The 27,343-nt window shown below is 37.2% G+C and overlaps 1 protein-coding gene across 2 annotated transcripts in view; it reads right to left on the bottom strand.

The window, feature by feature from the left end:
- Window positions 1-27,343, bottom strand: part of LOC106786062 (nucleolysin TIAR) — a 234,241-nt gene that overhangs the window by 164,190 nt on the left and 42,708 nt on the right. Inside the window, exon 1 of one of the 2 annotated variants that reach the window (XM_014747063.1) lies at window positions 2,366-4,406. The exons of the other annotated variant lie outside the window; for it this stretch is intronic. Coding sequence (XP_014602549.1) covers window positions 2,366-2,522 — 157 coding nt within the window. The 5' untranslated portion in view covers window positions 2,523-4,406. Of the gene's footprint in view, window positions 1-2,365; window positions 4,407-27,343 lie in introns of those variants that run through there. 2 annotated transcript variants of the gene reach the window in all.

The following is a 27,343-nucleotide window of genomic DNA, read 5'->3' as shown; positions in this document are numbered from 1 at the left end:
GTGGCTCTCTCTTTATCTTTCTCTTTATCTGTCTATCTATCTATTTCTATCTTTCTTACTTAGTCATTCTCTCTACGTATTGCTCTGTCTTATGGATCGCACATATGTACGTAGATAAACGCGACATTAACATAGGTTATATATATATGATAGTCTTATTGTTAGTCAAGGGGGTTGAAATAATGGCAATACCTTACGTTACTACACCATCTGTTGTATTGTCCTATCTCACTCAATTTCTGACTTTTCTTTACGAGCTACTAAACATTACTAGGCTTCACTTACTATCGAAGGCTTACCGATGGATATATGTAAGTACTTATAATCGAGAACTCAATGGAATCCACTTATCTCGGCTCTGACGGCACGATATACGATTCGCTATAATATACGATACTTTCTATTCTTGTATCTTTCTTTTGAGTAAAGAGAAGTTTTCTATCATCTTTCGATTCGAAGAAAAGAAAACGAAATAGAGGAACGTATAGAAAGGGTGGGAAAAGGTTTCTTTTTCTTTTTTTTTTTCTTTTTTTCTTTTCCCTTTTTTTGATGGTGCGAGAAAGTAGCGACGAGAGTGGCGCTTAGCGCGACTAAAAATCACCCTGGATCTCTGCCAACCTTGTTTCTACCATTAACGATGTCTTTTCCTCGTGTCTATGATTATAACTTTTTTTCTTCTTTTTTTTTTTTTTTTCCTTCAACTTCTTCAATCTCTGAGGCACCGCCTTTCCGTTTCTTATTTTATTCTTCTTCTTCTTCTTCTTCTTCTTCTTCTTCTTCTTCTTCTTCTTCTTCTATTTCCTTTTCTTTTCTTTTCTTTTCTTTTCTTTTCTTTTCATTTCATTTCTTTTCATTTCTTTTCATTTCTTCTTGATCCACGTCCTTGTTCTTTCCTCTTCGAGTTCTCGAGATCGACGCCAAGGTTCACTTTTACGTGTAAGAAGATGTAGTCGAGATGGTAGAATTCTCACTTCTTTTTTCAGTTTTTTTGTCCTTTATTTCCTTTTCCTATCTCACTCACGTTTTTCGAGGATAGACCCGGAGAATAGAAAGGCGATCCTTTTCGACGAGACTTTTTAATTCGTAATTTAGCACGAAGCAAGAAGTGCCATTACGCGCTAATCGACGGTGAGAGCAGCGTGCACGCAGAATAATTAATTTCTTCGACTACGACGTCAATATTTCCCGTATGAATCTTAGAAAGAGAAGGAAGAATATAGCAAAAGAGAGAGAGAGAGAAAGAAAGAGAAAGAAAGAAATTCGAATAGACGGGGGGGTCCATTCGAATTTCTATGCGGGTCACATACAGATCAGCCGGCCTTGCTACGTTTCTACACCCTCACCGTCCCTATATATTTCTTTCTCTTTTTCTCTTTACATTCTTTTTTCCTTCCTTCCTTCCTCCACGCCGTCGTTCCAGTCTCTCGCATCCTACAAGAAGTTAGCACTTCTTTTATGGTCGCTGAAATTGGAACACAGAATTGCGGTAGTTTCGCGGGTAAAAGTATCGGAATAGTATGTATGAAATAAAAAGGAATAAAAATCGCTAAAGTCGACGATTTTTGGTGCGACACTCGCGGAGGAAAAAGAGTTCGAACGTATTCGGAGCGATGAGGACATTTACGAGAGGTGGAATTTATCCTCGAATAAAACCGTCCTCTACCTCATCCTCTTCGTATTGTCGTTGTCCCTTTCTCCCTCCCTTCTTCCCTCCCTCTTACTCCCTTCCTCTCTCTCTCTTTCTCTCCCTTTTATCCTCCTTCATCGTTTTCCTCTTTTCCTCTCGACGTCAGACCTCCGCAATTGTTCCGAGCTCGATGTAAACTTCGATCGTATCGTTTCCCGGATAAAGGATCGTATCGTGTAGCTTTTAACGACTTTATCAATTATTTCCTTTTACGGACGATCGTCCCGCGTTCGCTTGCGCGTGCGCGGAAGCATTAAATCTCATTAACGTGATCCGCCGTTGAGAGGAAAACGCGTTGACAAAGAAGAGAGCTCTCTGAGCTTCGAAATAACGACTAGCACGATACTTCACGTAAAATCATTTACTTATTAATCAGATAAAATAATGTTCGGAAGAAAGTATCGATAGATACATGTATTTACAATACATAAACGAATACGATCCAAGTATTAGCGAAATAATTATTAGAGAAGATGGAAGAGGACAAAAAACTAGAGAAATACTTTAAGAGGAGTACGATTCATTTTCAAAAAGAAAATCCAAAATATCGAATAAAGAATAAGATGGGGGAAAAGATTCCATACATTTTGTAATAAACATCAAACGAATTAGATAATAATAATAATAATATAATTGAATTATTAGTGAAAAAAGCGAGAAATTATAAAATATGGGCACCTGATTTGTTGGCCGCCGTAGTCGTGTGAGCGAGAGTGGCTGCGGCTGTCAACTTAGGCGGTTCTATCTTCTGCGGCACGCTGTGCGCTGGTATCGGCCCTGGGTTCGTCATGGTCGTCATCGTGGTGGGCATCATCAAGGTCGACATGGTCAGCATCTTCGTGATCGGTGCGTCGCGCCTCTCGTCGCGACGATCCTCGACGATCGAGCGTCACGTGACACCGACACAGAGATGCTTCTTCGATCTTGGAAGATCGGTAAACGAAGAAGCAAATCTCCGAAAAAGTTATTTCTTCTAATATTCTTTGTTTGACAACGCTGAGACTTATATTTGTCTTTTATATTTTTCTGATTACTCTCTATATTTATCTCGATGAGAAAATAATGTCGCTTATTTTTTTTTTTTTTTATAATAAACACATTACACAATTCCCCCGGTTGTTATTTTACGCTTGTTTTCCCGGTTTTCTTGGGGCCAAACGTAACGTTGTTTTATGGCGTTTCGTGATAGATACGCGATAAACGATCATTCATCACTGCATATTATCCCCCCTTCTTCCATGCAACCGTTCGTTTCGTTTTATCGCGACTCGATGGGAATCGCGATGATCGAACAATTTCCTCGCAACATTACTTTGCTTCTTCTCTTCGTAACACTGCTGCTGTTCTTCTTCTTGATTTCACCAGCTTTTGACATTTGCGTTTGGCGACGACGCCGCGCCGGCTGTCCTTGTTATTTCTTCCTCTTTTCGAAGTGATATCGTCTTTTTCGAAATGTTCCCCCCACCGCTTTGAATCACTCGAATAAACACGAAGAAAAATGTCACGCATCAAAAGTTTCTTTCTCTGTTTTACTCTCTTTCTTTCTATTTCATTAATTCTTTATTCGATTTTTTTCGTTTACACGTGATCTAGAATTCAAGATAGTAACATTTTCTTCCGAACGAGAAACACAACTTATCAACTTTTTTCTCGTATTTTTATATATTTTCTTCCTTATATCACTCTTCTCATTCGTTAAACGTCAAGGTTTATGTTAGCGCACGCGGTTTCTTACGCGCCTCGAAGGCGCGCGCGTGTCACCAAAATTATTCTCACGATTATATCCAAAAAAAAGACACTTCTTTTCCTTATTCTTCTTCTTCTTCTTCTTTTCCTTTAATCTCTTTCTTTACTATTTTTTCTTTCTTTCTCATATGACGGAGAGAGAGAGAGAGTGAAAGAGAGTGAGAGAGAAAGAGAGATACACTGAAGAAAGTAAACGTAACACCAATACGAAATCTTGACGATACTATAATAATAATAATAATAAAACAAAAGACTCCCCCACACACGTTTTGTTCAAGTTTCGCGTGTTGGTTGGTTGGTTGATTGTAAGACCAAAATGAGATAAAGTGGAAAAAAAATAAATGAAGAGGGAAATAGAAAACAACAACTGGTTAAAGAAGTAACGTGTATAATAAAACGTAATTACGGCGAATAATAATGTTGTTTAATATTATGTGTTCACGTATAAAGAAATAACAACGGCGGCGTATTTTTGTTTCGCGAGACGAGGAATAAGTAAAACGATGTTTGACGAACTACGTGGATGACGATAGAGAGAGAACGAACGAGTTAGGACGAGGAGGACACAACGACAACGACAACGACGACGAAAACGACGACGACGACGACGACGACAACGGCGGCGGCGTTCTCAACGCTCTCCACGCTGCGCGTTACGTCACGTCCGGCCGAGCGTAGAGTCGGAACTCGTCTGGCGGGGAGAGCGCGAAGGGACGCCTGCCTTTGCCTGCTTGCCAGCCTGCTAGCCCTGGACGCCCGCCGTCGCGACGCCCAGAGGCGCCGGCGTTTCCGAGCGTCCGCGGAATCGCACGAGCTAAGACGCGAACCGCCAGTCGCTCGCCCACCGTCGTCGTGGCACCTACGTTCCCCCACCCTTTCTCTTTCTCTCTCTCTTACCCTCTATAATAGCATATGCACTATTGTATTTAATTTACTATACTATCCCAGTTTTTTCCTTTCTATTTTTACACTTTTATTTTATAACATTTACATACTCTCGTACAATTTTAAATTTATCTTCGTTGTTATTTTTTCTTCTTCTTTTCTTTATATGTTAAGGGTGAACCGAAAATTAGTTCGTGCGTTTATTGTGTTGTTTGTTTCTTTTTTTTTTTTTGCACATTGCACATCTTTTGTAATATTTACTTTGGAAATATTAATCGAAAACCACGCACGAATTTACTTTTTTGATTCACCTTGATGTAACTGTTATTGACAATTTTTTATTTTATTTTAGAAAATTTTCCCGAACACAAAATTATTTCAATGATTTCGCGTTATCACGCGAAATTTTTTCTCTTTATTTCTAAACCCTTCTCCTAAAATGTCGTAAAAAATCCCATCGCCTTTTATTCATTTCCTTTTTCTTTTTTTTTCTTCTTCTTCTTCTTTTTAGAACATCGATTACGCTTCGACGATACCCTTTACCATTGGAAAGAAAAAACACGGTGGAAAGGGTCAGCGGTTTGACCGCCCACATAGCCTACGATTATTTCTATTCGAACACGTGTCGTATGAAAAATGGAAGCAATATCTGAACGATACAATACACGCCATGCGCGATAGGTTACGCGAATTTAGCCTTTACACTCTCTTCTAAGCCTTTCTCACCTTTACAAGATCATCTTGTTGCGTTTTTTTTTTTTTTTCTAAAAATTTGTCTTTTCGTCTATCGTACGTTTAAGTACAAGATGATTTTATGATATTCTTAATTAATCATTCGTCTTCGTGTTTGCCGATCGCGATTTAGATGACATTGAAAAAAATAATTGTTTTAAGCAAGCAATGCTTTCATTTGCGCTACGTTAAACGTAAGAAAATGACACTAGGCGAACATTGTACGAATCCGAGCATTAAACCTCGTTAAAGGCGCTTGTTGAGTAGGTCGATTATTTACGGGTCTGCATACTTTGACGCGGCGAATGACAAAGAGCCTCTTATTTTATGCCCGCTGCTCGGTTAATAAGGGGTCATTTATCTTGTATTTTTATAACCTCACGGATTTATTTCCACAACTGGGCTGGCTTTAAACAGCCGGCACACCACGACTGTTTGACTTTTGTCAAGTTTATTTAAAATGAAAGTACGGTCATTATATTATAATAGCTCCTTGTTGATGATACAATGCTCCTTGATTTAACGTCATATTCAAAATTTTTCTTCGAGATAACAAACAAAATGATTAAAAAGAATAAGTAACAATATTTGAGATATAATATAAATGACCAAATCGAATTTTACCCTTTACAATTACTTCTTGTTTATTTTATAATTTTGTAAACGTGTTTATTACACCGACGTTAGCTACGCGTCACTCTGTTGGAACGCATGCATCAAACCTAAAGCAGTTCGCGGTCTTACTTTGTAAATCGATCGTGCTTGGTCTATAGCTCGTTCGAAGAATGACACATTTTATTTTTATAACGCTGAAGAGTGAACCAACCAGAGAGAAAGAGAAAGAGAGATAAAATGAATACATAATAAAAAATAAAAAAAGCCTGACAACGTTAATAATAAAACAGTGGTTACGTTTATATCGGACGCGGTTTTCCTATCCGCATGGCGATCTATTATGGTGACTAAAAGCTTTGGAAAAAAATTCTATCCCTCCGTGGAGAATAATGACGAAGAAGGAGAGGAAATGTTCTTTCTCTTCTATCGTTATCACTTTCTCTCTCTCTTTTTCTCTTTCTATACAAGAGAAATAGGATATGCCTGTCGAATCTAATGTTGTAGCAAAGAAAGGAGGCAGAAGGAGATCGTACTCTTGTCGAATACCGATCGCTTCTTATGTCGAAAATAGTTTTCACCGAAAGAAGTTTATCGATTTTTACAGTTACCTTGTTCTGTTTTATATCGTATGATTGCTTTTGTTGCACACGCCCGAAGTCGTTGCTTTAATCAACACGATATACTCGTGGAATTTAATTATATTATCGTGGGTTACCGTCCCGAATGTTGTCGTCTGTTGAAACGCAGGTATACAACGTGGTTTGCTGACCACATTCCTGTAAAATGTTATACGAAGGACTGAGAGAAAGAGGAGAAGAGGAACAAGGTAAATAAATAGAGCGAGTGAGATAAGCTCGGTGACTCTAAATTGATAGAAATTAAATGTTAAAGTGCAAGCGTACCTGGGAATTAATCGCACATAAATGCGTTGGATGTATTTCCGCGGGTTTCGAGAGATATGCGTTGCAAACGATCGACTAGACCAGATACTTGCATAAGAATGCAGACTGCATAAATTTTCTCGATGCATCTACCGGTTTGTGTTTTACGTCCGATTTTGTTCTCTCGAATAGTACCAAAACTATGTGTGCATACATTGTGAAAGAGAAAGAAAGAAAGAGAAAGAGAGAGAGAGAGAGAGAGAGAGAGAGAAACGAAAATACGAAATATTTTCCCTATTACTTCTATCGAATTTTAACCGAACGTTATTCGATGCAAATTACAATCGAACGAAGCCTCGAAAGTCTTTCATTTCGAGTCGATCGTTAAATCAAACGACTCGTTTCGACGTTCTCCAATATCGTTTTAAATGAAAACACGAAAAATCGAAATATACAGGGGGTAGATGGTTGAAAGGAATTTGTAAAGAATGTAACGGGTTAGCAATAATTATCATTTCCCTGATGTGTATTTACTAAACGGTGGAAAGTTAATAGAGCGGGAATAGGCGCATCATTGGGTCCATTTAGAAAAGTTTTTTCTATGCTTAGCGTTAGTGACTTAGGTATTCCCAGAGGAGCATTTTTCTTGGAATCGTATGTATATACATATATATATATATATATATACGTACATACATGCATAGATGCATAAACGAACGGGAGAAACGAGTCGCAGCGATTGGAGCCGAAGTAGTACGAAGAGATCCGCCTTTCGAAGTGGAACGCGCCCTGGTCTGACCTGACGCAGACCGTATCTACTGATCCATTAAGTGGCGCCCCTCGCTGGTGGTAGATCGAACTAGAGTGATTGCGATGCTACCCCTTTGACCGAATAACGAAAGGATTCCTTCTCTCTTTTCGGTAACATTGATGCACGGCCAAGAGAGGAACTCGACAAGGAACTTACGCTACTTTTATTTTTCTTTAGTTAGGCCGAGAGAACCGCAGTGACCTATTAGCACGAGCCACTACCAATGATGTATTCTACCTTTTTATCGAACGTTTCTTGATTGAACGAACCCGAGAAGCATACTGATCGTACATCGAGTTTGATTAGTATTCGATGAAGATAACTACGAATCGGACTTTCCTTTCTTTTCCATCTTTGACTATTTTTGTTCTTACAGATTTCTATTTTAAGGCTTACGCGATTCATCTCAATTGAAAAGAAAATCGGAACTTTTTTTTTTTACTTCATTTGAATATTTTAATTGTGGATAGTAATGATATTACGATATATAAAATATATAAGAGAAATACTTTTTTATCTTTTATATATTATATTTGGTTGCGCTACTGTGTATTTATATAAAAAAGATAACTTTTTTTTACGTACAGTTAATAATTTTTCGTGACAGGTGAAACAATAAAAAGGAAAACATAAACGGATTTTGTACGACAGTTGAAAGTATATTTCACACGCGTATGGATCATTAAAAAATGAAATAAAATCGCCACGTCATTGTCAATATTTTATTCTGCTCGATTATTTTTTAACGAAAGAATATCTTTAAATAATGTACGATATAATTAATATTGTAAGAAAAATGTATTCGCGTTTTTTTTGTTTCGTTTAATCCTCTTTCCATTCGTTTCTTTATTTAATTGAATGGGGATGATAGAGGAGAGATTAGGGTCGAATCCAAAGATATAGGGAGTGCAAACATCGAGGCTATTTCTGATTTCGATATCGGGAGAATGCAAGTAGCATCAAGAAACGTCTTAGTGTCTTACGAACGCGCTTTGGCTCGTGTTCAAGCACATAAATAATTCCGTTTGTGAGGGTGGATATATAAGCGAGTCGTCGACTAGAAGGCAGCAGCAGTCAGGACAAACTGACATGGGGAACGTGTATATAGTGACGCGTACCCAACCACGGGCTTGGGAATCTATGAACCATTGGCATAGAATAGCCAAGGAGAACGATCCACCTGTCTCGAGAGATCTATTGCTTCGATTTGAAAATCCTATCTCCGGGATATTTCTGGACTTTTTTTTTTACAAATAAATCCAAACGTCAATATATTTCTACATATGTCGATAATTAATCTATGTAGATGACTTTTTTTTCTCATAGTGATATCTTACTGAATGCATGGTCATTAAATCGTAAACAGTAAGGTAAATCTATATAAAAATAAACGATACTACCGATCAGGTCGATTAATCATACATTCTCGCGGTACAATAAACTACGGTTAAACGTGTAGAATCTTTGAAAGAGGTAAAGTTAATAAAAAGAAGATTTCGTTACAGATGAGAGATCCTTTCGATGATCATGAGAAAAATGTTTTATTAATTTCCTTTGGGGTATGATCGATCGATCTCAGGTGTTGTTAGGAGTTTAATTATCTCGATAATCCAATTAAATAGAAAATAAAGCGATCATCACAGGTAATACGCATATCTTTCTCTTTTTTATTTGTTTGTTTGTTTGTTTTGTAGAATACTTTTTTATTTTTAACTCTCTTTTGTTAATTTTCGTTAAAGTATGATTCAATGGGAGAGTATAGTATATTATGATATTTTTTGTTTTGTTTTCGAGCTTGTTCCTGCCGTCTTTATTATATTATTAGAAAATATCGGTAACTAACGAAACATCGAAATAAGTTCTTTTCTTTTGTATCGGACAAGCTTCCTCGTTATCCTCTTCATCTATGTGGCATTCATCGTTAGATGTTCGTTCTACCGCAGGCGAAAAGTCTGAAGAGATATAAAGAGAACATTTTTCAAGCTCTTCCTTCTTTTCTTTTTATTTGCGTTCACATGCTTTTTTTCCATTTGAAAAACATTGCGAATTGTATAAATGAATTATAGAAAAAAAGAGAGAGAGAGAGATTGACATTTCATGAAGGAAAAAAACGATTACTAGTCAAAGTTCTTGCTTGTTACAAGATGTATCATTAGGACCGACACGATTCATCATTATTCTACTTTTGTAGTTGAAACGAATGAAAAAAGTTATACGGTTGTTTTTGTAATATATAATATTATACATATTATTTTTTCGAACGCGAATTGTCTTCCATATGACCTTTTAACATTATTTTATCATGATTATACGTTACAAAAATGTATAAAGAATGATCAAAGAAGGAGACATAAATATAGAGGGAATAAGAAAATATAAATATCGTCGAATCTCCATCGAATAGCCTCGCTGATTTTTATTTTCTGCATATTAGTTTGAATCTCATCGTAAATTGGTTCTTTCGCAACGCCCGGAGATGAAGGTTGCTAGAGAGGCTACCATAGAAAAGATCTCCGACGGGCAAAAGGTAAAGAAAGGGAGAGAGAGAGGAAGAGAAAGAGAGAGAGAGAGAGAGAGAGAGAGAAAGTACGAGCGAGTTTAACACCGATGGAAGATGGAAGGACAAAGGATGAGCCTCAGGCGATTCACTCGACATTGCTATGCTGCGGTAATTGCAGCTAATTAAGAGGTTGAACTCTCTTGTTTCTCTTCCCATCCTTCATCTACGTTTCGATCTTTCTTCTTTCTCTCGCTTCTATTACTCTGTCTCTCTTTCCTTCTGTCTCACCTTATCTTTCTATTCATCTATCCATCTCCTTTTTCTGTCTTCTACTTCTGGTATCTTCTCAAACCGCACCGCGTCTTTTCTCCCAAAAGTTACGACGTAAGCTTTGTCCTTTCTTCATCTCTCTCTCTCTCTCTCTCTCTCTCTCTCTCTCTCTCTCTCTCTATCTATCTATCTATCTATCTCTCTTTGTTTTCTCGCCTGAATAACTTTCACCTTGTCTCTTATTCACCCTCGAAGAAGGAAATACGTTTGCGTGTTGCTAAGTTCTAACACCATTAGATAATTGTCACAGTATATAAAGCAAGATACTTTCGATATCTATGACATCTTTTAATGGAAAATTTTATTTTTTTCTTTATCGGTAAATTATTGGAATTAAGAATACAGAATAATAATATATATATATATATAATTGGAATAAATAGTTTTGTTAAGGATTATGAAATCGAAATGAACGTGATACTTGACACACATATATAAATCTTCAACAAATAATATTTGTTATTCGTAGGAATAGACAATGATCCAGAAAATACTTAAAACTACATGTTCTAAAAAAAATGTCTTACCATTAGAATTAAGAATTTCAAAAACAATTACATTTTTCTCTCCTTATTAATATAAAACGACACTCTTGCAATCGTTCATTCTCGTTCTCGCATATATTAACACTTCAATCTTTCCCCCAAATTTATAATACTTCATTAGAAAATAATTCTTTTTAATACTTTCGGGGTTATTTTTGTTTTAGGTGTGAGATAACGAGTTAGATCGAATTCTTAGTTATACGATAAATTTGCGTTTTCCGCATAAGAGAATAATGAATACCGAATAACATGATACTAATATATACAGGTCGACGATTGACGGTCGAAGACGCGTTAAAACGAGCAACTTGACTTACTTACGTTGGATCCTTCCTTCAGATAGGCAGGATAAGTTCTCGGCTAACGTGCGTGTTACGGAGTTAACGTGCTTCACGCACAGCCACTACGTTCTACTACGTTCACGTATGACGTACGGTTAGGCTAGCGAGTCAGACAGCAGCTAATCTACGTATATGAAAGCATTTAATACAGAGACGTATACAAAGGCTGACTAGGAATAGATGCACGCGCGCGTATTAGAATCCTTTCCTCGTAGGTGTCTCTCTCTCTCTCTCTCTCTCCCATTCTCTCTCATTCTCTCTATCTGTATTTCCCTCTCTCTAATTCTCTCACAGTCTATCTCTCCATCTCTACGTTTATATGCGCTCGTATTGGTGTTGGCGAGATAGGAAGCAGTCAATAATTCATGCATTACTCTCGGTTATTATGCTACTGTGGTCTACCGTAGTCCGTGCGGTTGGCAATTCAGCTTTACGTTTGCTTTACCGACCATAGTGCGGACCAACTAGATATCGGCGAATCGCGCAACGGCGCTGATATACTAATTCGTAACCGCGCACCCATCGACGATAGAACTCTATCAACTTATTCATAGGAAGAGCGTATTCTATCCTGGCCTCTTTCCTTTCGATGTATATTCAACCTCTACCATCTTCTTCTTCGTCTCTCTCTCTCTCTCTCTCTTTCTCTCCCTCTTCGACGTTCTCCACTCCGATTTTCAGTTCGGAAATTTCATCGTTGTTCAAGGAGAATTTTCGGAATTCCTGTTTAAATGTGTAAAATGTCATGCTTCTTAAACGTTTATTCTATTTTCTTTCTTTCTTTCTTTCTATCTTTCTTTCTTTCTTTCTTTCTTTCTTTCTTTCTTTCTTTCTTTCTTTCTTTCTTTCTTTCTTTCTTTCCTTCCTTCCTTCCTTCCTTGCTTCTCTTTTTCCTTTTTTGTCATAATCCTATTCGTGAGAAGTGGAAAAATAAAAAAAGAAAAAGAAACAAACATAAAACCATATACTACACGTTCACATGGCATCACCGACGAAAACAGACGAAACAGCGACGATCTTCTTTCTATTCCGCGACCACCATACGTGTATGCCGACGAACGAGCCGGTGAAAAATTAAAACATGTCTGGACGCTATTATTTACCTCACGGTGACAGTGAAACGGAATGAAGGTAAACGGAAAGGGAAAAAGAGCACCTTTTACTACGCAAGCGAAGACCGTAACTTTCGCCTGTTTGTCTTACGCTAATTAACTGAACATGAAATATTTTCCGACAACGCCCGGGGACTTTTAGGGAATGGAAAGGAAAGGAAGGAAGGATAGTACGTCGGGATAGCTTCGGGATATACACCAGAGATGTTTCTATTCCGTGTTTTCTTACAGATCGGCTATGCTCTACTCGATGAGCTATGATTTTATTGAACAGGGAGCAAAATCTCTTTCTTTCTTTCTTTCTTTCTCTCTCTCTCTCTCTCTCTCTCTCTCTCTCTCTCTCTCTCTCACACTCTCTCTCTTTCTCTCGACCGATCGATCGATTGCTAACCTCTCTTTTAATTATCTCTGTGCATTTGTTACGAAGCCCGGTTATGTTTGCACTTAGATGAGCATAAAATAATTGGTAATAATGCAACACAAATATCGTAGGTAGGGTCCTTTTAACCATAAATTATTATGCTAATACATTATGTCCCAAGGCGATCTATATTAATTGACGCGTAAGAGAACACCGGTAACGATAACAGGGCAAAGGATAATAACGTAGAGATAAAAATTAGCCGTCCGTTTCGAAATAGATTAGTATCGATGTAAAAGAACGATTAATATCCACTTTTATATATATGTTTATCCCGATAGGCAGGCCTTCTTCTCTATGACTTCGCAAATTGGGACGAGTCCTTCTGGAATCTAATTATGTTCGATTAAGTGTGTTCTATATTACTCTCGAGTATTATTAATCAGATTCTATTATCTCATTAGTTACAGATATACGATGACGTAATTCGATCGTGTCCTATTAGTATTTTATGCGAAATACTTTTGCGTTCGCATAAGTAGCTACTGGCTATCGTTTAAATTAAAACAATGTAGTAATATCCATTTGAAAAAGTCTTGAAAATTGATCTTACTAAGGTAAACAGAGGGGGATAATGATTCGTCTTCCGTTTCACGTTTTACGACGAGTTTCTAGCGAAGAGAGAAAAGAAAAACGAGAAAGTAGCGCAAAAGAGAAAGAAAAAAATAAGATGGTCTAAGGTAAGAGAAGCAGAAGAAGGGGTGGTACCGAGTACGTACATAATAGAAATTCATTTTCTCTTAAAACGTCGACGAGTTTCTTTCATCATAAATGTTATTAATCGCCAGAGGCCTTTTCACCTTGGCGTTGTTCATCATTTGACCAACTAACAAGTTTTTTTTTTTTCTCTTTTCCCACTCGCCTACATTTTTAGTCTTTGTTCCTCGCTACACCACCGTTTTCATTCCCCAAGCTCTCCTACCTATCTTTATTCATCGTTATTTCTGCTGCCACTTTTTAATGCGAGAAAAGACAACTAAATTTCGCTATCAATTCAGAGTCCTCGGACGAATAGTGCAATTCTCGTACCTAGTTCATTTGATATTCGCAATAATATATTGCATACATGTACAAAGGGGGAGGGGGCGGTATATATAAAAAAAACGTACGCAATTGTTTTCAGTCAGAGTGAACATTTTCCTCAAAAACTTTTCTCACTTTTCCATCCATCACGTTTTTCATTTCTTTTTTTTCTTTCTTTTCTTTTTCTTTTTTTTTTTCTTTTTTTTTTTTAATATTCCCTTAGCCAGTTAAGCTCTCTCGCAAATTTCAACGGGTGAGATAACGTCTCACTTTAACGACGATCCCAGACCATCCGAGATGTTTCTTATGCAGGTAACCCTTAACGTGGTAATAACAATCAAGTAGAGTGCAAAGTTTCGTGTAAGTTACTCTGTCTGACGTGTAGTCCGTCTACGTGTTATAGATATTACATAAATTCGCTTGAGAATGTTTGACGTGACTCGCTTTTGCCTCACAGGAAATCTAAGAAAACGTCATTTCGTTATTTTACCACAATTATCCAACTAGAATATTCTTTTATATACCTGAACAAGAATTTTGTCGCGTAATGATAAGCTTAATATCAATGTTAATTCGGTAAATTGTTGGAAGAAGAAAGAGGGATATATACAGATGATGAAGAAGAAGAAGAAGAAGAAAAAACAAAGACGGGGTGGCGGGAGAGTGAAAGGGGTGAAAATATTAGCCAGCAATGGTCGAGTAATTCAGAACGTAGGAGAGATCTCTCTCAAGCATTTCTTATTCCAAGTTTGTGCTATGCTATGCTCTCTCTCTCTCGTATCATAATGTCCACCAGTAGAAATCGTACTTTCCTCCCGTCTCTGGTTTTGCTCACGGATAAAGGAGGGCACAGAGAGACAAAGCGGAGGAACGAGCAATTTCGAGGTAGCGTTACGCAATTTACTGCCTTTTCTACCCTAAAAAAGGTCCGGCTAAATAAGAGAGAAGCCGGGGTCTTATTAGGAGATGATGGGGAGGGAGGGGGTCCACTGACGCTACACCCTGTGCCAAGACCGTCCTCAGAAAACACCGTTCCACCTTAAGTTAACGGAAGAGAGACGCGGAAGGACGCCGCTCGTTGAGGGTAGTTTGTCAACCCTGGGCTTGTTCCTGGCTCCAGCGAACCTAATTATAGTCCTACACTTTTCTTTCATTACCTTTTCTCTCTCCTTTTCTCTTTCTCTCTCCCTCTCTCTCTCTTTTTTTCTCTTTATCTTACTTTGCCTCACTCTCTTTATCTTTCTTTTCAAGTTTAAGCACAACATTCTCTTTTCCTACCTCGGAATTAATACAAACGGAGGCCATACGATATCTCGTTTTTCCCTGACGAATGCTTCGTCTTATAAATCAAGTACCTTTAATCTTTGTCTGATACATCTAACAGAAAATATTTTCTCACCTGTCTTAAGCGGTCATGCACGGTTAAATATTATGAAGGAACAAGTGATTTTTTTCAATTGTTTCTGTTAAAATCATAAATTATTAATTAATCATACTTAATGTATATTTTTTTTGTTTAAGGATATATATTTTAAGGACATGTATATATAAATTTTTGTAGAAATATTATTAATAAAAATGGATAAGATACAGTCCTTGTTCCAGACTGCTTTTGAAAAACTGGGCTTTGCGGTGATCGTTTCTATTCGGATTTGGATAAGCCGAAATAAAAAATAAAACGGAAATTATTACATATTATATACATGAGTCTTTGAATGAAGTATTTTAAAAAATATCGATTTACTAAAAAATGACAAAGGTTCGTACTGAACGTTTCGATTTCACATTAAAAAAACTCACTTGTTTTTGTTGAATTAAAAAAAAAAAAACAAAAAAACAATATGTATAAAAATATCCTTCGTTCAAGGATTAATTTTTTTTTGTTCGTGTCGAAAATGCTCGTAAAATTTGAAAAAAAAAAAGAAAAAAAAATTGATACGAGATATTTTGGCCACCGATCTGGAAAATGTGATTTTGTGATAAACGTGTTATAAGTTTTACACGTAACAAATGCATAGATCGAGTGGCAAGACCAGAATAATTCCGTTGATGTATTTTATTGTATTGATTTAAAATTTGCGAAGAACATTTTCGAAAGATAAATACTATTAGAAATTGAGATTAAACGAAAAATTGATTTTTTCGAAAATTCAGACTGAGCATGACTCTCCCCCTTAAGTCATTCAATTAGATCAAGATTAATTTTGCATGCATCCATCATAAATTCTTACGAATTCCTGATTAAAGTAGAAAAACGGAGAGAAGAGTAGATACGCGAATAAAAACTTTAAAAAATTATTAACTATTAATAGTCAGAGATTGTGCAATTAGTTAATTTTATGGTCCTATCGGTGGAATGTTTGAAAACAATCGGTCAAGTATCTTTGTTTAAACGAGCTGTTTCTGTCCCCAAACAAAATGCATGTTTTGTTACTTTGTGTAAATGTGCATTTAGAGACGTCGAGAGTAGATGAGAAAGAGAAGGACGGAAAGGGACAGGGAGAGAGAGAGAGAGAGAGAGAGAGAGAGAGAGAGAGAGAGAGAGAGAGAGAGGGAGTACCTATATACACATAAGAGAGAACGTATCCGGCCAACACGAACGTTTCGACCCTCTCAGGAGAGTTAGCTTCGATACGGTTCGNGGGGGAGGGAGTACCTATATACACATAAGAGAGAACGTATCCGGCCAACACGAACGTTTCGACCCTCTCAGGAGAGTTAGCTTCGATACGGTTCGCTCGTCCGTACGTTCCTCGACGGAGTTTCCCAGGCTCTCGGGTGAATTAGCAGGAGCGTTCGCCGGCTATACTTGAACAGTCGTGTAATCTCGCGTATAGGCTGTCCCTTCCATAAACGTGCATGGGGCATTGTCGGTTGCACACGAATGCCTGGGTACCCAGTGGTTACGGTAATGAAATTGCTACGCTACCCCTCCAGCTGATATTATTCCGTTTCCAACAGGAATACCGGCCGTTGCGTCGGTTAGTTTAGGGACTAGCGAAGTGATATTTCGAGAAGTTTCCTTAAAGCTATTCGCGAGCTCTCCTCATTAAGCACGTATATTCTATACACTCCTACCTCTTTTTCTCTCTCTCTCTCTTCTTATTATCTTACGACTAAATCTGTTCTTTTATTCGACGACTATCATTTTCATTTTTTCCCCGAAAGCTTTCTTCTCTTGATTTCTTCAAACTATCGTCCTTTCCTTATCATTATTTGCCATTTTCCTCAATTAAAAAAGATAAGATCGCTAAGCGATATCATCGAGGAACTAAGGTAGATAATTATTGAATTGCGAACATCCTCCATTCTCCACTTGTGCAGTCAATATTTACATCGCAAACGTCGAGCTATGAATAAACGTTAAGGGATAGTCCGTTTTAGATTACATATACGTTTTTGTTATTTATTTTACTTGCTATCCGGTTATTCCTTCAGTCTTTACTTCTTCCGCCTTTCCCCCACTATACTACACCTTCGTACGCCATACATAATATCTCGAGTAATTCGAGCGCACCAAAAACGTAAGGATTAGCTAAAACAAAGACGCCGAGGCGGACTGGCTTTAACATTTAAATTATTCCTTCTCGTCTACCTTCCTAGCTCGTATAGCTCGAGCGAGCTTGGCCCATTATCAGGGTGAGACACGAGAGATACTCTCGTATTCCGTCTTCATATACCTGCACGATCACGCGTTCACTTACGTACAGAAGAGAAAATACACACATTCATACATACATACATACGTACAAGAATATAATTTTAATTCCTGCATAGGATAGATTTCTAAAAATTGTAAAGATTATATAACGATCCTAATATAATAATTATTCGTATTTTTCGACATCTCTTTTCTTCATCTAATTTAAACAAATCGTTGTCAACTAGGTAAGATAAAACTTGATAGATATAAGCTGATCTCTCATCTACTAAAAAAAAACTTGCCTTTCTCGAGAATGTTCTAACCACTATGGAACAATTTGCAAGGTGGTATTCTACATTCTTAAAAAGAATGACTACAGTGTACCTTTCCTCGTGGTTGAATTTCTTTCATGTATTAAAACTGCATTCTTTAACTCTTAAAATTGGTCGCGATGGCAAAGCCGAGGTAAACGCGCCGAGAAATTGTATGAACCAGGAAATGTGCCTGGATAGATCTGAGTGTACGAAAAGGAGGATTGTGAAGAGAAAGAGGAGAGGGATAAGGCGAAGACTAAAAGTCGTGTAGAGACGTGGCTCGAGGTTGCGTGTATTTGCGGGAACGATAGAGAGTGAGAGAAAGGAATGAGTGGAGTTAGTGAGAGGTGGGAGTAAAGATGGGCTTGAAACCGCAGGGTAGAAGATGGGTAATAATGCTCAAAGACGTTAAGCGGAGAAGCTAAATGAGAGAACGGTCTAAAGACTGGAAAGTTAGTTCCCGGGTAAGAACTAGGAACCGTCGAGTGCCTCATGCCGGTTTCAGAAGCAATCCGCGTTTCCGCCCACGAACGAAACCACTGCAACAAGAAAGGGAAATAGAGAGAAAGAAAAAGAGAGAAAGAGAGAGAGAGAGAGACAGAAATTTGCTTTTGTGAGAAACGATAGTTTCCTATCTTTTTAAATATTACTTTTTATTCTTGGCGAAAAATTATCGGATGACGTTCCACTAATCAAGAAGAAAGTTAGATGAAGCTTCGATCGTTCATCGCTAAATTTATTAGACTGACAAGCACCTAATCAACTTGAGACTACCCTGAAGCACATGTTAATGTGTTTGAAGAGGAACAGTGTTCTCGATTTGATCTTATTATTTGACTTTTTCGGAGATTCGTTATATTTCGATAAAAGATTGTTTGTAAAATGGAAATAATTAAAAAGTAAATATTATATTTCAATTTAATTTGAAATCAATACTTGATCTATCTTGATATATATATATATATCTATCTATCAAATAAATCTAATTTAGTTGAAGAATAAATGATTTTTAATTGCCAAATTTTCTATCTTGAGAAAAATTCGTCTTAACTGCGTTAGTAGAGATCCTTCGATGATAGGATTTCCAATGGCCGTTATAAAGATCGTTCAAGCGAGTAAATTGTATTGGAAAGGAAGAAGAGCGTAACGAATGCAAGGAGGTGAGAGCCACTGCTGCTTCCCTCTCTCCCAGTTCAATTACAGTTACGCCCGTTAACGACCACGCCAGAGGGCCGATAATGTCGCGATACGGGTCAGAGGTTAGCCGTGGTTCCTTTATGCTAACGAATGCTTACACACGAAACCCAACACAGACGATCATATATTGGCTGCCAAAGATAGTGGAGAAATTAGCTGAAAACGGCAATCTCCGGTCCTTGTTGGGATGGTTTCTCTTACCAAGAACAATATTCTATATACCTCTTTTTCTCTTTGTCTCTCTCTCTCTTTCTCTCTCTTCGCTCTATTTGTTCGGACAATTTATAAAGGCAAGATATGTTTATAGAAATATTGGATATCTACTCTACAGTCATAATTCTATAAATTTAACTCGTTATTGTTATTTCTGTTTTGATATCTTTGCCATTAATTACTATTAGAGAATAAGCGATAATGTCATACTTATATATGCAGATAAATAATTTACATCGATATCGCATTGTATATCATTGAAATAGCTTTCGTATTATAGTAATGCGAATTGTAAAAACAATTGAACAATAATAAGGGGGAGGGAGAAAAAACAAACAAACAAATGCCTTTTATGAAGATTCACAAGAGCGACACCTGCTGAGGAAAAAAAACAGTGTGACCGTAAAAACTTAAAAAAACAGGAGGAGTATATTGTGCACGAGGGTAAATCCCAAGGTTTCTTAATGGCAAGCCCCGTTCTATATAGGCATCCAATGGAGGGTTATCCCGGGAGGACGCTTTATAATTTATATTAATGGGGTAAATGCATGAGGAAATTCTAAACTTCACCCTTCGTATCGTGTATCGTTCTAAGAATAAGAAGAAAGGTGGTACTGACTTAATGGAAAATACTATCTATTTCCTACGAACTTCGACTTACAAAACTGATAATCCGTCAGAGTATATTGAAGAGAGGAAAGAACGAGATGAACTCGACAAAGAATACGATTGAAAAGAGACAGAGCCAAACGATACCGAGCGAGGTGTAAAAGAGTATAACGGGAGAGAATATATAGAAAAGATAAAAGAAAAAGATAGAGAGAGAAAGAGAGAAAAAGAGGAAGAATAGCAGTGGAATTGCGCTATTGTGTCGAGACCCGTAGGCCGACGCTTCGTACGGCTATTACTGCGATAATATCTCGGCCAGTGCAGCACAAAATGCCCAATTAGGTGTGAAAAGGGGTAAAAAAAAAAAAAAAGAGAAGACGAGGGAAGGGAGAAGGAAGCCGAAGTGGTAATACTCTGTGTGGAGAAATGGTGAGGGGAGAGTAAAAAAAATCACTGGATGGAGTAAAAGGATATAAAGAGAAAGAGAACGAAAGAGATAGAGAGAGAGAGAGAAAGGGTATATTTGAATGGGTAAACGGTAGTGGCTGAGAAAGAAGTGGGAGAAGTTGGTGGTACGCGTGTATGGGGAACATAGTTGTGATGGGAGGGAAGAATAGTACGAAGGGGGTTGAGAGGGAAAGAGGAAGAGAGTAACGTTGGTATCCCACCGTTAGAGAGGGTTTTGCGCAATGCGCCCACCGTCGCTGCAGTGGGGTTTACTCCTGATCTCTGCGTACGTTCTTCTCTGTTTGCAGGCCATTGTATGTCACGAGGTGTTGCAACTTGCAACTTTTTATTCACGGCCCTCATACTGTATCCTCTCTCTTTTCCTCGCAAATGCACGTTCAAATGCATGAATCTCCTCTCTCATATGTGCATATGTATTTTTCTATGTGTACAACTTTCTCTCTCTCTCTCTCTCTTCCTATCCTTCTCAACTCTCTCCATTTTGTTTCGTTTTTTTCTCCCCATCTTTTACTTTCTCTCTTTCATTCTTTGAGCAACAACAGTTCTTTGTCCTTGTCCTATCCTTCCAAGCACCAGAAACTCCTAGTATGCAAATTCACGAGACAGAAATATTCGAATATTCTCGTGTCCAACTGGATATTTTTCTTTTCGACCCTCGAAAGATTTTTCCTGTCTCTTCTCGATCCCTTTCTCTGTCTCGAATTTCGCTCAGTGGAAGTGAAAATGGCGAATGGGCAGAAAACCGCTCTTCCTACCTACCATGCGTCGATCTCACTTGTTAGAAGGAAACCAAAGTCGATATTACTCGTACAATGTCCGAAAATGGTTTTCGCTCTTTCGTTGTTTATTAAAAATATTTTAGTTAACTGATTTAATAGACATTTTTTTCTTTATTTATCGTAGAATATTATAAAAAATATATAGATTCTTATTCATAGTCCATTTTTCATGTTAAATCATGTGAAATAATAATATCGATTTTATGAACAATTAATAAAACATTTTGATTTATTTTTTGATAATAATGAAGATATGATGGAAATATCGTAATAACAAATTGTCATTATGGTGTGCTACGAGCAGATACATATATATATATATATATATATATAGGTAGATATATAATTATTATTATTGAAAATAAAAAAAAATACTCGTCACACGTTTTTGCCGTTCGCAGCTTTTGTGATAGTAGAGCGACCTCGTTTTGTGCGCCGACATCGCCGTAGGCTGAATACGCTCACTACGGCTTTTGTAATGTTTTCGTTACCTTCTTTTTTTATACATTCGAGGCAGAGAGTCGAACTTCGGGCGATTAAATAAATTTCCAACCAAATAATAAGCTAAATGAATACGATAATTGTTCGTGTAACGGCGAATAATATGCCGCTGATATTATTTCCGCTACAGCGAAAAATAATGTATCAGACTTGGAAAGATAAAAAGAGAAAGAGAGAGAAAGAGAGAGAGAGAGAGAGAGAGAGAGAGAGAGAGAGAGAGANAGAGAGAGAGAGAGAGAGAGAGAGAGAGAGAGAGAGAGAGAGAGAGAGAGGGGGAGAAAGAGAAAGAGAAATTTATCCCAAATGGATTTTTCAATTAATTCTTCTATATTTTATATGACATTTAATAATTTCTCTTTTCGCGAATATCCGTCGTGGTATTTTCCAAACGAGATAGAGAATCATTGAGCTAGAAAATGAAAATCTTATGTTATCGAATGAGAAAGAAGAAAAGAGACGATTTCATTAGAATTTGAAATAAATTTTTAATATAAATAGGATAGGATAGGATAGAATAGGGAAAAGGATTTTATCAAAACCCGACGGATGTTTTAAGAAAGTTATTCCTCAAGGAGTAAAGAAATGGATAAAGTGAAATAGAAAAGTCATCTACCGCATTATCTGTTGACAATTCATTATTGGTCCCGATACACCTGCTTTTGAATTCCAATAGCAGCGTAAAGTTCTTCATGGCTCTATGCCGTTAGCGTATTGTAGGTATATAAACACACGAGTACATTGCATTGACGAGAACAAATAAACAAATACACAAATACAAAAACACACTTGTAGAGGATGGCGTGCACGAGCGTTTGCGAGCGGGGCATGCCGCGTACTACTAGGAATTCTAGCTATTCTAAAAATACACCATTTACCGAAGGGAATCGTTGTGGCTGTGTGTTTGTTTAGAAAATAAGAACGCGTTGGTGAAACTTGTATACCTAACTCACAATGCCCACACACCTGCCTTACCCCCTGTTTCTACTCCCTCTTTTCTTCTCCCTTCTTCTCTTTCCTATCTACACGCGCGTTTTCTACATTCTTCGCAATTCTCCTACTACTCTTGAAGCTTTCGATACGTTTCTACAAGTATTTTTCTTTCGACATTTGGAAAGCGTTCCCTCTTTTCCTCCTAACTGCTCGAACCTGCCTCACTTCCTCTTTCTCTCTCTCTTGCTTGCTTGTTTTCTCCATTCCATTCTGTTATTTTCCAACAATATTTTAGCGATAGTCCCCGCGGCTGCGTATTCCGCAATACGAGCTTTCTTCTTTCGTCTTCGTTTTACGCGTATCGAATTGATACCTTTTATCTTTTTCCTTTTCATGAACACACACACAAGCATACACGCATATTCTTACAAAAACACGCACGCATTCACACATACACACACATATTCGCCTCTACAGACACTAACTCTTTGGAAGAACGTTTTCCAAGTTCGCCGACGAGACCGCTTACTTATACCTTACTACCTATTCCCATCTTCCCCCTTTTTTCCTTCCATTTTCCTTGTTCGCCGGCAGCGCCTTCTGCCTTGCTCAATATCGCCATCTTCTCGCACGAGCGCATCTTCTTCCATCGGCAATTTCTATCATGCTTACACACCTGTACTACTCTACCGTTTCTCCCTTTTTGCATCCCTTACTTCACGTTTCTATCATATCGTATCATCCACTTCCTCTCCTATCCCTGCGCTATCTTCCACTCTCTTTTTCGATCAGTGGAACTATCGATCTTCGAATGCCGCGAGGGATCATTTATTCAGAAATGGTTTATTAATAAGCTACATCTCGAATCATACTATCTCTTTGTTGATAAAACTACCTTAAAGATAAACTTTTCTATGGTATCTAATACATTTTCTTATTTGGAGACCAACAAAGTGAATAAAAGTATTGTTTATCATATATAAATTTTGCGTGTTTTAATTTTTTAATGAATGATCAAATCTCTTTATGTAAATATGTAGAATGTCTGATTATTTTTATAGGTAACAACCTCTTGAATGATTGCGTTGTAAAGGATCGAACCCTTCTTGAACAACGGGAATGAAGAACAAAAGAAAAATTCGAAATACTGTGTTCCGAAGAGTTCGAGAAGTTTCGAAAAAGAAAACGGGTATAAAAGGATAGCGATAGATTAGTTTTTAATGAATCAGTATAAAAATAGTTGAGAGTAATAGACGTTAAATCCGTGATACATAATACTACAATAAACTTTACCTTTAATAATATTTCACTTATACTCTTTCATATCCCACAAATATATATATATAATAGATATATAGAAACGTGATATGTTTGTATAAATATATATTTCGATAGTTTAATAGCGCACTCGCGTTATGCATAAACATTATTTGCCGGAAAGCTTTTCAATCGGATGCATTATGAGCTCTCGCCATTGCAAGAACGGATATTAAACTGCTCGTTAATATACGCTTTTTACTCCCCCGTATCGTGCACTCGTTGTGAGTTCTTTACGAGTTAATTTAGTGGCGTGTTGATTTTCGTAAAAAAAAAAAAAATGAGAAAAAAAGAAAAATAGCGGAGAAGAGAAAGAAATACAAAATCGTGAGAAACATGGAAACATTTAAAATTTACAACGTTACGCGTTGATTGGCTATGTGAAAGGAAAATGAAAAACGCGAAAGATGGGAGTGCATACTTGGCACTGTTTACAAAGGGGATGTATAGTACTGCGCCAATGATATACATCTCCGTGCGCGAAGAATACGCATATAAAAAGAGAAAGAGGGAAAAAGAAAGAGAGAGAGAGACAGTTTCGACAAGTAAATATAGCGTAAATAAAATAGAAAACGATTCGAGCATATATAGTTGTTAAAATTGTTGGCATATCGATAACGCAGCTGTTTTGTCCGATGAAGAGTACATTATTATTTCGTTAAATTACTAATTAGGTCCCTTTTGGTTGGTACCACATGGAAGCATCGTAACCGTTTTGAATGCACCGGCCACCGCGATTCCGAATTGCGTTATTAGCTGCACCGGTATTCAGGCGCTAATTTGTTAATTTAATTAAGTATTTCCCGAATAACAACTGAGCCCAATTGTCCACCAAAGTTTCGCGGTCCTTTACTCGATCGTCCGTGAAATTCGTTTACTCGTTAAAATGATTGGGATTAACATAGCTCTCTCTCTCTCTCTCTCTCTCCCTCTTTCTCTCTCGTTCTAATCTCTTTTACTATTATTGAAAAAAATAACAAAGAAATCATACGCATTGAAAATTTAATAACAAAGGGAAATTGTCGTAGTATTTAATTAATAACATTCCTCCGAGCTGATAATTTTTACATGTCTCTTTATCGAAAATATTGTAAATATCGATATTATTAATTTTCCCCAACACAAATAATAACAATATATACATATATATATATATATATATATATTTACTGATCGGCACGCGATTATAATCTATTTTTATAATATATGTTTACTGCTTTAAATTCATTATAACGAGAAATTGGGCCTTTTGGAAATCATATACCATAATGGTATTATTAATGATGCATATAAAATGTTACGGGTAAACGCAGCTATCGTGTTAGAACGTATTCCATATACATATACATTGGCACTCATGTATGCGCAACGAATGTACTGCCCATTGGAGACCGTCGAAGGGTCGATACATTTTGTCGAGGAGCACCGCAGGCATAAAAAAAAGAAAAAAAGAAAAAAAGAAAAAAAGAAAAAAGGGAGAAAGAGAGAAAGAGAACACGTTCGATTATTTATCACGAGGGGAGAGAACATCGTTAGAGAGCAAAGCTGTGAGTTTTTAATATCTAGAATAAAAAAGAAATTTTCTAGCTGAGTAAGGGTAGATTTTTGGTACGGTGTAGAAGCAAATGAAATAAATAGTACGTACGCGCGTGGTATACCGTTGAGGTAGAAACAAAAAAAAAAAGAAATTAAAACACAAAAAAATTAAAACACAAAAAAACAAACAAAACGAAAAAAGAACCGAAAGGGATGAAAAAGAGAAACATAATAAAAAAAAAAAAAAAAAAAAAAAAAAAAAAAAAAAAAAAAAAAAAAAAAAAAAAAAAAAAAAAGGTGCGATGACCGAGTGACGACATAGGAACGGCACGCTAAAAATGCAGATGCGCATAACTCAGCGGTTTAATCGCGAATGCGGCTATGGCACGCGTAATGAAAGCACCTCGAAAAACAAGCCTGGCAGAGCAGGCATCGCCAGCAGCAGCTTTACCACTACCACCACTGCTATGTTCATGATATTTGGGGAGTAACTATACAGAGAGAGAGAGAGAGAGAGAGAGAGAGAGAGAGAGAGAAAGGAAGAGATAGGGTTGAGAGGATCGAGAGAGTTGGTAGACAACATTCTTGCGGTTGAACTCCTCGTAAAGGCGCGTGCCATGCCGCATGGCTAGGAAAGACCAATCCCTCTCCCTCCCCCTTCTTCTCATTTTTTCCCCCTATAAATTTAGCTCTTTCGATTTCCGTCTGGACGTTAAACCAAACTAAAAATTTACTTTTTCGTAGTAACTTCTTTTCATTTAAATTGAATCCGTATATATATATAAGGGGAGGAGGGACAATTTTTTTTTTGTAGAATCTCCTTAAAATTTCGTTAAAGAAATAAAAAAAAAAAAAAGAAAAAGAGAAAAATATCAATTTCTTACCGATTCATCTAGATAAAACGTTTCTAAGCGTAGAAGGTACACGAGAGAGTAACAAAAAAGAAAAAAATTCAGGGCACTTTCCAAAATGTTTCAATCGGACGTGGTTAGGTGGAACGTGGAAGGTACTTCGAGACTTATTCGGGTTCAAAATATTCCGTCGGATGTTTTCATATTTTTCTTTTTTTTTTCTTCTTCTTCTTTAATTCGAATTACAACATTTCCTCCGTGCTTTCGCAGCTTTCGGTAACTCCCGTGGAATTCACGTCGAAACGTTCGTGAACCGCATCTCGTCTATTACGATTAAGCTCGCGACATTCTCAAGTTTCATGTAATCTTATTACATCTATTAACTTTCACCCCCGTCTCATCGGAGCGCGGCGAAGTGCGTTTCGCTATAATCTAATTCCGTTTTTCTTCATTAGACGAAAAATTCTGAAAGTTGGGCGGGTACACATGCAACGAATGAGAAAGAGAGAAAGATAGAAAGGGAAAAGGGAAAGAAGAAGAAGAGAGAGTGAGAGAGAGAGAGAGAGAGAGAGAGAGAGATTGCAATTCAGTACGAAGCGGTAGAAAAGGGACGAACATTTTCTCTGACCGCCCTGGTTGTTAAGGTTTTAAGTATGCAACGAGTAATCTGCCTCGGCTCCAGGTAGTAAGAGAGTAAGAGAAAAGGGAAGGGAAGTAAGTGAAGGAGAGGGAAAGAGAAAGAGAGGGCGAGAGACTTCGTTACTGTGTGAGCGTGGAAAAACAAAAGTTGTTTCTCTTGTATTAAGTTTGTCGGTCCTGCAGTAAAACTGTTAGTTTACGGGGATACTTTATTAATTAACGGTTGGACTCGTGGAGTGCAGGAGAATGCCGTCTGTACGTTCGACATCGTTTCCATCGACCTTTGCGCCCCACTGCTAATCGTTAGAAGAGAGAAACCCGGGATCGAGCGTGCGTGATACCTCTCACCTTCTATTCTCATAATGTTTCTATGTTAATACTATCCTTTCTCGAGAGCAATGATTTTATGAAAACGAAATAAGGAAGTATTGCTATCAACTCGGATCACGTTTTATACATATACATACGTATGTACGTTAGCGTCCATTAATACCTTACAGGAATATCTTCTCTCGGTAAGAAAAATGATTCCTTTCCACGTATTTTATGATTTATATTATCCTTATCTTACGGTATCCTATTTTACAGAAAAAAAAAGAAAAAAAAAAAAAAAAAAAAAAAAAAAAAGATAAGCTTGTGTGATTAATTTCGTGTATGATATTGCATGAATTATTATTATTATTCGGGGTTTATAATTTTAAATAAAATTATTTGTTA

Source organism: Polistes canadensis, unplaced genomic scaffold, assembly GCF_001313835.1.
Source record: "Polistes canadensis isolate GaletaPanama2010 unplaced genomic scaffold, ASM131383v1 scaffold_64, whole genome shotgun sequence".
Classification (NCBI taxonomy): domain Eukaryota; kingdom Metazoa; phylum Arthropoda; class Insecta; order Hymenoptera; family Vespidae; genus Polistes; species Polistes canadensis.
Note: the sequence above shows the minus strand (reverse complement) of the source record. Positions and strands in the feature narration are given on the sequence as shown.